General features: G+C 40.0%; 1 protein-coding gene across 2 annotated transcripts; it reads right to left on the reverse strand.

The window, feature by feature from the left end:
• Positions 1-830: 830 nt before the first annotated feature.
• Positions 831-9,010, reverse strand: LOC116372495 (NLR family CARD domain-containing protein 3-like). 2 transcript variants are annotated; one of them, XM_031821297.1, is made up of 7 exons: positions 8,868-9,010; positions 6,368-6,484; positions 5,483-5,572; positions 4,164-4,280; positions 3,748-3,832; positions 3,390-3,618; positions 831-2,602 (listed from the first exon to the last, which is right to left on the reverse strand). In XM_031821297.1, the coding sequence occupies exons 1-7, from the start codon at positions 8,993-8,995 to the stop codon at positions 831-833; spliced, it is 2,538 nt and encodes an 845-aa protein (XP_031677157.1). In that variant the 5' UTR covers positions 8,996-9,010. The 2 variants fall into 2 exon arrangements, with proteins under 2 accessions (XP_031677157.1, XP_031677158.1); XM_031821298.1 differs by lacking the exon at positions 4,164-4,280 and having other exon boundaries at positions 8,868-9,009.
• Positions 9,011-15,671: the final 6,661 nt, after the last annotated feature.

The following is a 15,671-nucleotide window of genomic DNA, read 5'->3' on the forward strand; positions in this document are numbered from 1 at the left end:
TTTCAGCATATTCAGATACATCAGTGTCCTGAAACCTTCCATATCTATTCATAAAATAGTGTATCATCATAAAAAAAGACAAATGATCAAAGTATTGCCTGCAGATAGAAACATGTCTAGTACAAATATTATAGTAGACTGACCAGACCAGTTTAAAAAGCAGAATCAGTCAGAAGACAGACAGTGAGGAAAACATCTAAAACACAACCAAGACAAACTGCAAATTAATTCAACAAGTTAGTAGAATCACAAGCTTGATGTTATCACTGCAGGCATGGAATATGGGACCAAATACTAAACGTATGACTACTTTAATACATTATAAGTGAATATAACCGAATAATTACGACTTTTCAAATGGGAGAACTACATACATAAAGTGCTTTCATATCTGATAATACTGACCTCAGAGTCTCCAGTTTACAGTGGGGATTCTCCAGTCCAGCAGAGAGCAGCTTCACTCCTGAATCCTTCAGGTCATTGTTACTCAGGTCCAGCTCTCTCAGGTGTGAGGGGTTTGACCTCAGAGCTGAGACCAGAGAAGCACAGCCTTCCTCTGTGACTCCACAGCCTGACAGCCTGACAAAGAGATCATCATGACTTCACAAACACTGTTAATTTAACACCAGTAGTGTAGAAGGACAATAGTAGATGCATTTGGTTTATTCTCTCAAACAACACTGTTTTTCAACGTAAAATTATATACATAATTTTCTATAAACTGGATATTTGTTTTTATATATAATATTATATACATATTATAATACATATTTTTCTCTAAACTGAATATTTCTTCCTGATGATTAGTTCTTAAATGTCATTTTATTTACTCACAGAGCAGCCCTGGAGGCTTTGACCACTGGCAGCAGCCTCAGAAGACCTTCCTCTGATCTGGAGTATTTCTTCAGGTCAAACACATCCAGCTCCTTTTCTGAAGTCAGCAACACAAAGACCAGAGCTGACCACTGTGCAGGTGACAGGTTGGGTTCTGAGAGACTTCCTGATCTCAGGTATCTTTGGATCTCCTTCACTAGAGAATGGTCATTCAGTTCATTCAGACAGTGGAACAGATTGATGCTCCTCTCTGGAGAGAGATCCTCCCCGATCTTCTCCTTGATGTACTCGATTGTTTCTTCATGGCTCTGTGAGCTGCTTCTTGTCTTTGTCAGTAGACCTCGTAAGTGCTTCTGATTGGACTCCAGTGAGAGGCCCAGAAGGAAGCGGAGGAAAAGGTCCAGGTTTCCCGTCTCACTTTGTAAGGCTTTATCCACAGCACTCTTGTAGAAAGTAACTTCAGGCTCGTCTTTTGTTTGCAGTTTGTTCATTATATTCTCATTGTTGTTGAATGAGAGGAACACATATACAGCAGCCAGAAACTCCTGAATGCTCAGATGTACGAAGCAGTACACCTTGTCCTGGTACAGCACACATTCCTCTTTAAAGAGCTGTGTGCACAATCCTGAGTACACTGAGGCTTCATTGACATCAATGCCAGCCTCTTTCAGGTCTTCTTCATAGAAAATCAGATTGCCCTTCACAAGCTGTTGAAAAGCCAGTTTTCCCAGTGACAGAATGCTCTCTTTATTCCAGTGTGGACCTGTCTCTTCTTTCCCAAGATACTTTTCATTCTTCTGTTTGGTATGAAACACCACAAGGTGTGTGTACATCTCAGTCAGAGTCTTGGGCATCTCTTCTCTCTTATGTTTCAGCATGTGTTCAAGGACTGTAGCAGAAATCCAACAGAAGACTGGAATGTGGCACATGATGTGAAGGCTCCTTGATGTCTTTATGTGTGAGATGATTCTGCTGGCCAGGTCCTCATCACTGAATCTCTTCCTGAAGTACTCCTCCTTCTGTGGGTCATTGAACCCTCGTACCTCTGTCACCTGGTCAACACACCCAGAAGGGATCTTATTGGCTGCTGCAGGTCGGGTAGTTATCCAGAGGAGGGCAGATGGAAGCAGATTTCCCTTGATGAGATTTGTCAGCAGAACATCCACTGAGGTTGACTCTGTGACGTCCCAACAGATCTTGTTCTTCTGGAAGTCAAGGGGCAGTCGGCACTCATCCAGACCATCAAAGATGAACAGAACTTTGTACTTGTTGTAGATGGAGATTCCTGATTGTTTGGTTTCCATTGAGAAGTGATTAAGAAGTTCAATCAAAGTGTGTTTGTCCTCTTTCATCAAATTCAGCTCCCGGAAAGGGAATGAAAATACAAATTGGACATCCTGATTTGCTTTTCCTTCAGCCCAGTCCAGAATGAACTTCTGCACAGAGACTGTTTTTCCAATGCCAGCGACTCCCTTTGTCAGCACAGTTCTGATTCGTTTGTCTTGTCCAGTTAAGGGTTTGAAGATGTCGTTACATTTGATTGCAGTCTCTGGTCTTGCTTGTTTCCTGGTTGTTGTCTCAATCTGTCTCAGCTCATGTTCATTATTGACCTCTCCTGTTCCACCCTCTGTGATGTAGAGCTCTGTGTAGATCTTATTGAGAAGTGTTGGGTTTCCTTGTTTAGCGATCCCCTCAAATACACATTGAAACTTCTTCTTTAGATTAGATTTGAGTTCACGTTGGCAAATCACAGCGAGCTCATCTGAATCTAGAAATAACACAGAGGATATTAATATTACGTCTGTTTTAATGTCTACAGTATTGTAGGACTGTTATAAAGTTGTACATTATAATAATTTATTCTCTTAACTGACTGTATAAATGTGTAAATGTTGTCACAATGCATTACAGACTGGTGTGACTGATTATATTATTATTATAATTATGTGTTAGTAATTGTATAGTAGCTACTATCTTGTCTCATCGCTACAACTCCCGTACGGGCTCGGGAGAGACGAAGGTTGAAAGTCATGCGTCCGCCGATATACAACCCAACCCAAGCTTCTTAACACAGCGCACATCCAACCCGTAAGCCAGCCGCACCAATGTGCCAGAGGAAACACCGTGCACCTGGCAACTTGGTTAGCGCGCACTGTGCCCGGCCCGCCACAGGAGTCACTGGTGCGCGATGAGACAACGACCTCCCGGTCGCGGCCGGTTACGACAGAGCCTGGGCGCGAACCCAGAGTCTCTGATGGCACAGCTGGCGCTGCAGTACAGCACCCTTAACCACTGCGCCACCCGGGAGGCCTCATTGATGGTATTATTAATGTTGTCTCTCTCTCTCTAAATTATTGGTATTATTGATGGTATTATTAATGTTGTCTCTCTCTCTAAATGAATCAACACGTCCCTGCTGCTACTTGATGAGGTCACTAGGTGTTGTGTTAAGGCTGCTACAATATCATTGAGTTACACAGCTACTTTAGCTGTACTTTACCTACAGCTTTTAAATGTTATAAAACAGCATTCAACATGAGGCAGACAGATCTTACATTTCTCCAGTGTGTCAGCAAGCTCCTTCTGGTTCATTTTCCTCAGGATGTGCAGTGTGATCTTCAGAGCCCCCTCTCTAGCACTGCTCTCCTGCTTCTCATCATCAGCATCCACCACTTCCTTATCCTGCTTCTGACTCTCAAAGCCTCCTGGGAGTTCTGGACTAAGAATCCTCTTGAACATCTTCAGCTCGTTCTTCACAAATGTCATAATTTTCTCTTCAAGCGTCTGAAATAAATAAAGTAAATAAGTTAAGCAAGAGAATAAATGCTTTCTCATCAACACATTAATGAATGATTGACAGATCAACTTTACTTGAGGTAAACAAAAACAAATGTACATAACAGGACCACATACACTGAATATGGAGTCCAGGTCTGTTTGATGACTCTGGGAAGACTGACCACTGAGAATCTCTGACTCTGATCTCTCCTGTTGGTTTCTGTGGACAAAACATGAGATTACATCTCCTCATCCAGGGAGTACACACACACACACACACACACACACACACACACACACACACACACACACACACACACACACACACACACACACACACACACACACACACACACACACACACACACACACACACACACACACAGGGAATGTTGTGTTTGTTTAATATTGTTTTAGGACTATGAAGATGGATAAAAGGATGAGCCTATTGATTATGAAAACAACAACAATAAATGGGAAAATGGGAGAGGAGAAATGACTAGAGACAGTGTTGTTTAACTCACTGACCAGGACCCATGAGTTCTTCTTACCTTTGTTCAGTAGAAAAGTCTCCCTCTCTAAAGTATAGAGGTTGAATCATAGACCAGTCACTCTTCATGGACACACAGCTGGGAACAGGGGAGGCTGGTCTCTCCTGCTTGTTTGGTCTTCAACACAACAGAGACAAACATTACATCTCTCATCTACTCTGAGCTCAGATGGGGAAACATAAGAAGAGTTTCACAAATAGAACTGACTTCCAGACGTTAGTTAATGGCGCGCGAGCAGTGTGTCATTTTTAATAACGAAATTCATTTAGCGTCGCGAACGTTAAAGAAATTATGTTTATAAGTTTTGTTTTTTTCAGAGACAAATAATCATGTTTTTTCTAAATAATTTCTATCTGTCTCACTCTCATCCAGTAGTACTGCTAGGTTTTACACAGTAATAATATATATCTGCCTCACTCTCAGAGGAATCAGTAGTACTGCTAGGTTTTACACAGTAATAATATATATCTGCCTCACTCTCAGAGAAATCAGTAGTACTGCTAGGTTTTACACAGTAATAATATATATCTGCTAGGTTTTACACAGTAATAATATATATCTGCTAGGTTTTACACAGTAATAATATATATCTGCTACACAGACAAATGTAACAAATAAATACATGTTTAATAAGGAATGTTTAACGTTTAATGTTTAACATAACTATATAAATGATACACTTTTAACATCAATATTTAAATATTTTAATATAATAATTCAATACAGTAATATGAGATCTGTATGTAAAACACTTATATTTGACATTTTATTCATTTAGTATTTGTAGCCATAGGGGATAATAGAAGCTGATCCGTGGTCAGTATTGTGAAATAATTCTAATGTAAAGAACATATTTGAATGGAGAAAGCTGATCTGAGAGCAGAGCTCCCTTTCTTTCCATCCTATCAGTATTGATACAGGCTCCACCAGACGTGATACCTTGTAGTGCTGCTGATCCAGTTTCTACTGGTCTGCCTGAGGATATGAACTCTGACCTGTTCACCAGACGTGATACCTTGTTGTGCTGCTGGTCCAGTTTCTGCTGGTCTGCCTGAGGATATGAACTCTGACCTGTTCACCAGACGTGATACCTTGTTGTGCTGCTGGTCCAGTTTCTACTGGTCTGCCTGAGGATATGAACTCTGACCTGTTCACCAGACGTGTTACCTTGTTGTGCTGCTGATCCAGTTTCTACTGGTCTGCCTGAGGACATGAACTCTGACCTGTTCACCAGACGTGTTACCTTGTTGTGCTGCTGGTCCAGTTTCTGCTGGTCTGCCTGAGGATATGAACTCTGACCTGTTCACCAGACGTGTTACCTTGTTGTGCTGCTGATCCAGTTTCTGCTGGTCTGCCTCCGGCTATGGAACCCTGACGTGTTCACAGGACGTGCTACGTTGTCCTTGTGCCTTGTAAATAAAAATAAGGAAATAGCAACACAAAATAACAAGAATGAGGCTATAAGGAGTACCAGTACTGTGTCAATGTGCAGGCTACCAGGTAGTTGAGGTAATAATGAGACTATAAGGAGTACCAGTACTGAGTCAATGTGCAGGGTACCAGGTAGTTGAGGTAATAATGAGACTATAAGGAGTACCAGTACTGAGTCAATGTGCAGGGTACCTGGTAGTTGAGGTAATAATGAGACTATAAGGAGTACCAGTACTGAGTCAATGTGCAGGGTACCAGGTAGTTGAGGTAATAATGAGACTATAAGGAGAACCAGTACTGAGTCAATGTGCGGGGTACCAGGTAGTTGAGGTAATAATGAGGCTATAAGGAGTACCAGTACTGAGTCAATGTGCAGGGTACCAGGTAGTTGAGGTAATTGAGGTAATATCCACATGTAGGTATAAGTGACTAGGCAACCAGAATAGAGATTACATCTCCTCATCCAGGGAGTTCAGACACACACACACACACACACACACACACACACACACACACACACACACACACACACACACACACACACACACACACACACACACACACACACACACACACACACACACACACACACACACACACACAGGGAGGGAATGTTGTGTTTGTTTAATATTGTTTTAGGACTATGAAAATGGATAAAAGGATGAGCCTATGGATTATGAAAACAACAACAATAAATGGGAAAGTGGGAGAGGAGAAATGACTAGAGACAGTGTTGTTTAACTCACTGACCAGGACCCATGAGTTCTTCTTACCTTTGTTCAGTAGAAAAGTCTCCCTTTCTAAACACTATAGGTTGAATCATAGACCAGTCACTCTTCATGGACACACAGCTGGGAACAGGGGAGGCTGGTCTCTTCTGCTGGATTGGACTTCAACACAACAGAGACAAACATTACATCTCTCATCTACTCTGAGCTCAGATGGGGAAACATAAGAAGAGTTTCACAAATAGAACGGACTTCCAGACGTTAGTTAATGGCGCGAGCAGCGTGTCATTTTTAAAAACTAAATTAATTTGTCGTCGCGAGCGTTGTAGTCAGTCTGTCAGCCCCGCTAAAAGGCTGGTGTCGTTACTCTGCCTTCTCCGGGGGCATGTTGAGGTAAATTTACTAACCGGGAGGGTTGAATTATGTAATTTATTGGAGGGCTGGAAGACGCACTCTCGAGGTTGTTTACTCACAATATCAGATATTAACATGATTTTTATAATGAATGTATACTGAGGTTGAGGTTCTGACTAGTGATTATTTACCCGGTGTTCAATAAACACTAAAGTTACCGTCCATCTGGTGAAGAGAGGAGAACCGGACAGAGGTAGCCAGCATCCGTCAACGAGAGAGGGAGAAGCCTCACCGGGATTTAACAGGTGGAAGAAACAACCGGGGAGCTCCATCGGTCCACAAGAAATGCAGACAGCCGGTGATGATGTAGTGGTAGCTATGGTAACTAGGATGCTGCTGGTAGAGTAGCTAGCTAGCTTACCGAGCTGTACCGACTAGCTAGGATAACTAGGATGCTGCTGGTAGAGTAGCCAGCTAGATTACCGAGCTGTACCGAATAGCTAGGATAACTAGGATGCTGCTGGTAGAGTAGCTAGCTAGCTTACCGAGCTGTACCGACTAGCTAGGATAACTAGGATGCTGCTGGTAGAGTAGCTAGCTAGCTTACCGAGCTGTACCGACTAACTAGGATGCTGCTGGTAGAGTAGCTAGCTAGCTTACCGAGCTGTACCGACTAGCTCGCAGGTCGTTCGTCTGTCCCTCATCTCGATGATGAATCCGGTGAAACACAAAATGAAACAAGGATAGAGAGTGAAAAGGATCTGGCTACACTCACACTGTCCCTGACCGTAAAGAAAAAAGGAAATTGAACAATAAACTTCGGTGTCTCAACACTGTAACAAACTCCGTCGTTATTCCCCAAGATCACCTCAGTCCACTCTGCGCGTAACCGGCTTGGCGCCACACCGAACGTGGACGCGGACAGTTCTGTACGGGGACGCGGACAGTTCCAGAACGCGGACATGAGCAGTGGAACACAATCAACTAAACCCAGTCTTTACAGTGGGTTACATTAGTAATATTCATTTTTTATTATTATGTAAAACAAACATTCTATGTCTTTTTATAACATTATGTTGAGATCTGGGTCCATATGGCCAAAGTGTCTCAGAGTAGAACATTGGTGAGAATAAAGTGAGAATAAAGACATTTTATACTTATGGGTATAAGTGGGTGGGTAACTGTGCATGAAGTCTCTAGTCCCACCTTCCTGTTCCACATGTAATTGCTTTGTAGTAGCCAAAAATAATATTTTTATATTTCTATGTGATCAATCCATAAATAATATTGACCAACATGCAACAGTATGTCTTGTGCTTTTGGCAATGATTTATGTATAAAAATTATGTATAACAAGTGATACCATGTATGTCTGCATAGCATTTTGTCTTAATTTTGGCAGATTAACTCATGCTTATTTCTGAAGATTAACTCAGGTTGGAGTTGGAGCTGTGACCGAAAGGTGGCTGGTTCGAATCCCGGGCCGGGCGCTGGAAAAAACAGGTGGAATTGATCTGACCACTGGAGGGCTGCTGGGTTCACATCCTCAAAACATGAACCTTTTGTTGATCAGAACTCTAGAGGTTCTTCTTCACTGAACCCAAAAATATATATAACTTTTATTGATTTCCTATTTTAAGGAAGTGATAGAAGCCTTTTTGGTTCTAGAAGGAACCTTCTGTTCTAAGAGTGTAAAATAACAAACACGTTTTTCTTCTGATTATTTAATTATCTACATCATGTTATTTCAAGTTCTCCCTTTGGAGCACAACATCATGTTGTTAAATAATAATCCTAAATTGTACATGGCTGTAAATGGGGCAGTTGAAGGCGTCTAGGGCGTAATATGTGTTAGCTGAAAATGAACATTGTATGCAATGTTGTAGGCAACATTATTGGCAAGGGACTTGATGCCTACTATGCCAAAGATATTTAGAGTTGTTAAACGGGTGTGAAGAGTTGTACATTACAACGAGTACAGTCAGGGTGCCGTGGAACCCCTGCAGTACCTCCACAGACCCCAGATTGAGAACCCCTGCAGTACCTCCACAGACCCCGGATTGAGAACCCCTGATTTAGCAGATGCTCTTATCCAGAGTGATTTGTGATTTACAGTAAGTGCTTTCATCTTAAGATAGCTATTTATTTTGGAAATAAACTTAATAAATTCTTCATAAAATTGTGATCTTACCTCTTAGCTTTGGTGTCATGTCCCCCAGAGAGATGCATTTTAGAGGCAGGGCCCCCCTCCTCTCTCTCCCCAGAGAGACTCATTTTAGAGGCAGGGCCCCCCTCCTCTCTCTCCCCAGAGAGACTCATTTTAGAGCACTGACCCCTAAACAGAGATCCAACATGTTGGTTGTGGTTAATATGGTGACAACTAATTACTGAATGTCAATTGGTCACATTTATCCATGATCTCTTTGGAGAAATAAAACATTTGCTAACAGACATATAGAAACAATCAGGTGATTTAATGCATCACATGAACATGTAGTTGTGACATTTCATCTCCATGGCAACTGTCTGTAATAATAATAAGTCACTGTTTGTTAAGGTAGTTATAGACAGTACAGCAACAATAATAATAATAATAATAATAATAAGTCACTGTTTGTTAAGGTAGTTATAGACAGTACAGCAACAATAATAATAATAATAATAATAATAATAATAATAATAAGTCACTGTTTGTTAAGGTAGTTATAGACAGTACAGCAACAATAATAATAATAATAATAATAAGTCACTGTTTGTTAAGGTAGTTATAGACAGTACAGCAACAATAATAATAATAATAATAATAATAATAATAATAATAAGTCACTGTTTGTTAAGGTAGTTATAGACAGTACAGCAACAATAATAATAATAATAATAATAATAATAATAATAATAATAATAAGTCACTGTTTGTTAAGGTAGTTATAGACAGTACAGCAACAATAATAATAATAATAATAATAAGTCACTGTTTGTTAAGGTAGTTATAGACAGTACAGCAACAACAATAATAATAATAATAATAATAATAATAATAATAATAAGTCACTGTTTGTTAAGGTAGTTATAGACAGTACAGCAACAATAATAATAATAATAATAATAATAATAATAATAAGTCACTGTTTGTTAAGGTAGTTATAGACAGTACAGCAACAATAATAATAATAATAATAAGTCACTGTTTGTTAAGGTAGTTATAGACAGTACAGTAACAACAATAATAATAATAAGTCACTGTTTGTTAAGGTAGTTATAGACAGTACAACAACAACAACAATAATAATAATAAGTCACTGTTTGTTAAGGTAGTTATAGACAGTACAGCAACAACAATAATAATAATAAGTCACTGTTTGTTAAGGTAGTTATAGACAGTACAACAACAACAACAATAATAATAATAAGTCACTGTTTGTTTAGGTAGTTATAGACAGTACAGTAACAACAATAATAATAATAAGTCACTGTTTGTTAAGGTAGTTATAGACAGTACAGCAACAACAATAATAACAATAATAATAATAATAAGTCACTGTTTGTTAAGGTAGTTATAGACAGTACAGCAACAACAATAATAACAATAATAATAACAATAAGTCACTGTTTGTTAAGGTAGTTATAGACAGTACAGCAACACAAAGTCATGTCTCACACTTATTTTTATTCTTTAAAAGTGGCTATTTATTGACTTTCAATCTGTTTTCTAAACAGAGTATACAGACAGAAGGGATAAAATGGACATGATTGATCTGAGGGGGAAATCATTGATCCATTCAGAAAGGTTATTAGCAACAAGTAAGAGATTTTATATTATGTAAAGTAGACTAGGTTATAATGTATAGTAGTGGGTTGTTAGTGATATGTTATATTATGTAAAGTAGACTGGGTTATAATGTATAGTAGTGGGTTGTTAGTGATATGTTATATTATGTAAAGTAGACTAGGTTATAATGTATAATAGTGGGTTGTTAGTGATATGTAGATGTTATATTATGTAAAGTAGACTAGGTTATAATATATAATAGCAGTTTGTTAGTGATATGCAGATCAAGGTCTATACCTCGGCTATAGCCTACATATCATAGATGACCAGTCTAAACCTGTTCAGATCAGTTCACATAATGTTATAGTCCTACCAGTAGCAGGACAGAGAATGTACTGTATATAACCTACATATCATAGATGACCAGTCTAAACCTGTTCAGATTAGTTCACAGAGACCATCAGGTTGTCAGCATGATAAGTGATCATAGCTCAAACCTACTCTGACTATTGAATGTCTGACATCGACTAACCTTATAATAGCGTGTAGAAAGCCAAGACCAACGAGAGTTTGCCCATCTTTCCTACGTCTCAACACATTTATCTGACTTCTAATGTACTGAGAAATATGTGCCACAGTTTCAACAGCCATTTTATAACTGCGAAGGCTACAAACATACTTTTAATTTCATATGAGGAAATCACATAACTTACAGTCACTGGTGCAGCCGCCTGTTTTCTTACAGATGAAGTAGCTTTCATAGGCAACTCATTCAACCAGCCTAAACAACAGTAAATACAAGATGTCAAATGGTCAAAGGAGAATACATGGAAGACAGGTGTTTTGCTACAGATGTAGGATCTTAATTTGAGACAGTTTACTGAAGCAGAAAAATGATGTGGATTATAATTAACATTTTAAAGTGGAAAGTGGAAATTACAAACTTCAGAAGCCTTTTAAAACATCAAATATACTGCAAGTTTTAGTTTTCCCGCAACAGGGTGATCAAATTCAGATCCTACATCTGTACAGAGATGATGTCTTTATCTGAAAAAGGAAGTTTGAGTTATTAGCAATGAAATTGCAACTGTCAGCTGCTGTAAACCTAAGTGATTGGATGTTATAGACCCCAATCTGAACAGTTTCTTCCCCGTAGTTATAGCCTTTAGCTCTATGCTCAGTCTACCTAGTTCAATATATTGTTGTACGTAAACTTTGTGCAAACTCCACCGCCTGTATTCTGTCTCTTAATGTTTTCTATCACTAGCAGCACCATGTCACCATGTTAAATAATGTGTACAGATGTAGGATCTTTCCAACTCTGAGGACATGTCATTGTGATGTCATTTATTACATTTCAACCTGTTGATAAAGGCAACTAGAAGGCTGAACCCAGAAGACAACTCTAAATCAACACTTTTATCCTAAAATCCTTTCACTCGTATTATGTCTCTTTGTTCAACGAATGTCGGGCAGCCTGTGCTGTTAATATAGTTGAAAACAGCAGGCAGGGAGGTCAACACCCTACGGGCAGCCTGTGCTGTTAATATAGTTGAAAACAGCGGGCAGGGAGGTCAACACCCTACGGGCAGCCTGTGCTGTTAATATAGTTGAAAACAGCAGGCAGGGAGGTCAACACCCTACGGGCAGCCTGTGCTGTTAATATAGTTGAAAACAGCAGGCAGGGAGGTCAACACCCTACGGGCAGCCTGTGCTGTTAATATAGTTGAAAACAGCAGGCAGGGAGGTCAACACCCTACGGGCAGCCTGTGCTGTTAATATAGTTGAAAACAGCAGGCAGGGAGGTCAACACCCTACGGGCAGCCTGTGCTGTTAATATAGTTGAAAACAGCAGGCAGGGAGGTCAACACCCTACGGGCAGCCTGTGCTGTTAATATAGTTGAAAACAGCGGGCAGGGAGGTCAACACCCTACAGGCAGCCTGTGCTGTTAATATAGTTGAAAACAGCGGGCAGGGAGGTCAACACCCTACGTATTGCACCAATAGGGTTAACCCACATGGTGGGAATTGTTACCTGGCTCACACAAAAGCATGTCTCAGACACCAATGTAGCAAACAGCGGGGCAGGGAAGCGAACCCAGGTTGCATGTGTTAAAGGTGAACAACCTACGCGTCGCACCATTGGCACCAATTGGGTAACTTGGTTGGAATTGTGACGTGGCTCATATAGTGAGGATCACTACACTATAGAGGAACTATGATACAATTACATTATCATATGAAATGTTAAATGTAGAACTATAATATCTGAATATTGATATATTGAATTTGACTTGACCACGTCCAGTCAGCTCCATGTTGTATGATTAAACTGACACCAACCTGTCTCAGTAGAAGTAGACTGTTAGGAGTGTTTTACTGTCATTCACTATACTAACATTACACCAGACATTTAATTTATCTACTGTTAGGAGTGTTTTACTGTCATTCACTATACTAACATTACACCAGACATTTAATTTATCTCCACACTTTACAATAATCCCTGGCAGGATTCTCACCTTGTAGCCTGAATTCACAACCAGAACATGTCAAGTCATTGAGATATTTTCTGTTGTGTTCTGTATATTCTGATGGATGAGGCCTCAGCTGGAATGTGAAGCTAACTGAAGTTGGCTATTTTTAGAAAACCAGTATATCTAGCTAGTATCATAGTTTACCCCTCAGGCCACAATCAGGTTTCAGCATCTGGCAGGTATCAACATGCCGAGTCGTAGGCTACAACCTGGGTTGTATTCATTAGTTTACCCTTCAGGCTACGTTCAGGTTTCAGCATCAGGCAGGTATCAACATGCCGAGTCGTAGGCAACAACCTGGGTTGTATTCATTAGTTTACCCCTCAGGCTACGTTCAGGTTTCAGCATCAGGCAGGTATCAACATGCCGAGTCGTAGGCAACAACCTGGGTTGTGTTCATTAGTTTACCCCTCAGGCTACGTTCAGGTTTCAGCATCAGGCAGGTATCAACATGCCGAGTCGTAGGCAACAACCTGGGTTGTATTCATTAGTTTACTCCACAGCCAACAGTTTTAAAATGTTGCATAAAACATAGACAGTTCTCTAAATGCTGTACAATGTGACCTAAACGGTTTCTGTTGTTTTGTTACAGTGGGCACTAATGAATACACACAACCTGTTTTGAGGAAGTGTAAGTTGTTGTTAGTCTTACAGTAGGAGATCACCCTGGTCTATAGACCTATGATACAGTAGGAGATCACCCTGGTCTATAGACCTATGATACAGTAGGAGATCACCCTGGTCTATAGACCTATGATACAGTAGGAGATCACCCTGGTCTATAGACCTATGATACAGTAGGAGATCACCCTGGTCTATAGACCTATGATACAGTACACTCTTAGACTAAAGGGTTCCAAACAGGTCCTCTGGCTGTCCCCATAGGAGAACGCTTTTGGGTTCCAGGTAGAATTCTCCTGGCTTCTATGCAGAACCCTCTGTGGAAAGGGTTCTTCATGGAACCCAAAAGGGTTCTACCTAGTACCAAAAAGGGTTCTACAAAGGGTTCTCCTATGGGGACAGCCAAATAACCCTTTTAGATTCTAGATAGTGTAGGAGTGATCGCCCTGGGGCACACAGATGGGCACAGAACAAATTCACCCCACGCATCTCATTTATATTGAAAACATTTTAAGGAGAGTAGGACTATTATAACACTGTCCACCAGAAATATCATCAATTATATGAATACACATAACAATATCATCAACTACATGACACATAACAATATCATCAACTACATGACACATAACAATATCATCAACTATATGACACATAACAATATCATCAACTATATGAATACACATAACAATATCATCAACTACATGACACATAACAATATCATCAACTACATGACACATAACAATATCATCAACTATATGACACATAACAATATCATCAACTACATGACACATAACAATATCATCAACTACATGACACATAACAATATCATCAACTACATGACACATAACAATATCATCAACTATATGACACATAACAATATCATCTACTATATGAAAACACATAACAATCGTCGTCTTACCTTTTATCTCTCAATAGAAACACAGTCTGGATGATCATCAGGTCGTCAAAAGTGAGTTTCATTTGCTCTGCTCATTTACATATCAGGTTATGCCTGTTCTCTCTCCCACCCCCTCTCTCTTTATAGCTCTTACAATGTGTCTTGGTATACATTCTACAACTGTCTGGAACTCTATTCTCTTCTGTCTCTCTCCATCACTTTCTCTGTGTCGTCTGTTGCTGTCTCTGTGTCTTGTCTGGTGTCTCTCTCCATCAAATCCTATTCCTCTGTTGCTGTCTCTGTGTCTTGTCTGGTGTCTCTCTCCATCAAATCCTATTCCTCTGTTGCTGTCTCTGTGTCTTGTCTGATGTCTCTCTCCGTCATATCACATTCTGTTGCTGTCTCTGTGTCCTGTCTGGTGTCTCTCTCCATCATGTCCTATTCTGTTGCTGTCTCCGTGTCTTGTCTGTCTCTCTCCATCATATCCTATTCTGTTGCTGTCTCTGTGTCTTGTCTGTGTCTCTCTCCATCATGTCCTATTCTGTTGCTGTCTCCGTGTCTTGTCTGTCTCTCTCCATCATATCCTATTCTGTTGCTGTGTCTGTGTCTTGTCTGTGTCTCTCTCCATCACCAGAAAATGTTGAGGGTTAGGCCTGCTACAATACAACATTCACAACATGACAACACAACTACATAACACCATTAAATACAGTTGAGGGTTACTACAACATGACAACACAACTACATAACACCATTAAATACAGTTGGAATGTAGTTAGAACTCAAAGTGTTTCCGTCAAACAGAAAAACAACAATAAATCTGGATCAACACATTTAGATTTCTAGATGCTGCACTTTGCTGTTTCATTACCCAGACTGCTGTTTAAGGTCAGACCAAGGCAGAGTGCAGTATCAGTACTTAGGGGTCATAGGTCAGATCAGTGGTCATGGTTGATATGCATGGACTAGGAATTAACGTTAAAGCCATTTTTCTCAGATTCACTGTTTGTGTAAATGCTGTTTGTCTTTGTAGGACAGTAGTTCAGGTGGCTGTTTGTGTAGATGCTGTTTGTCTCTGTAGGACAGTAGTTCAGGTGGCTGTTTGTCTCTGTAGGACAGTAGTTCAGGTGGTTGTTTGTGTAGATGCTGTTTGTCTTTGTAGGACAG

The sequence above is a fragment of the Oncorhynchus kisutch genome, unplaced genomic scaffold (assembly GCF_002021735.2).
Source record: "Oncorhynchus kisutch isolate 150728-3 unplaced genomic scaffold, Okis_V2 scaffold3958, whole genome shotgun sequence".
Classification (NCBI taxonomy): domain Eukaryota; kingdom Metazoa; phylum Chordata; class Actinopteri; order Salmoniformes; family Salmonidae; genus Oncorhynchus; species Oncorhynchus kisutch.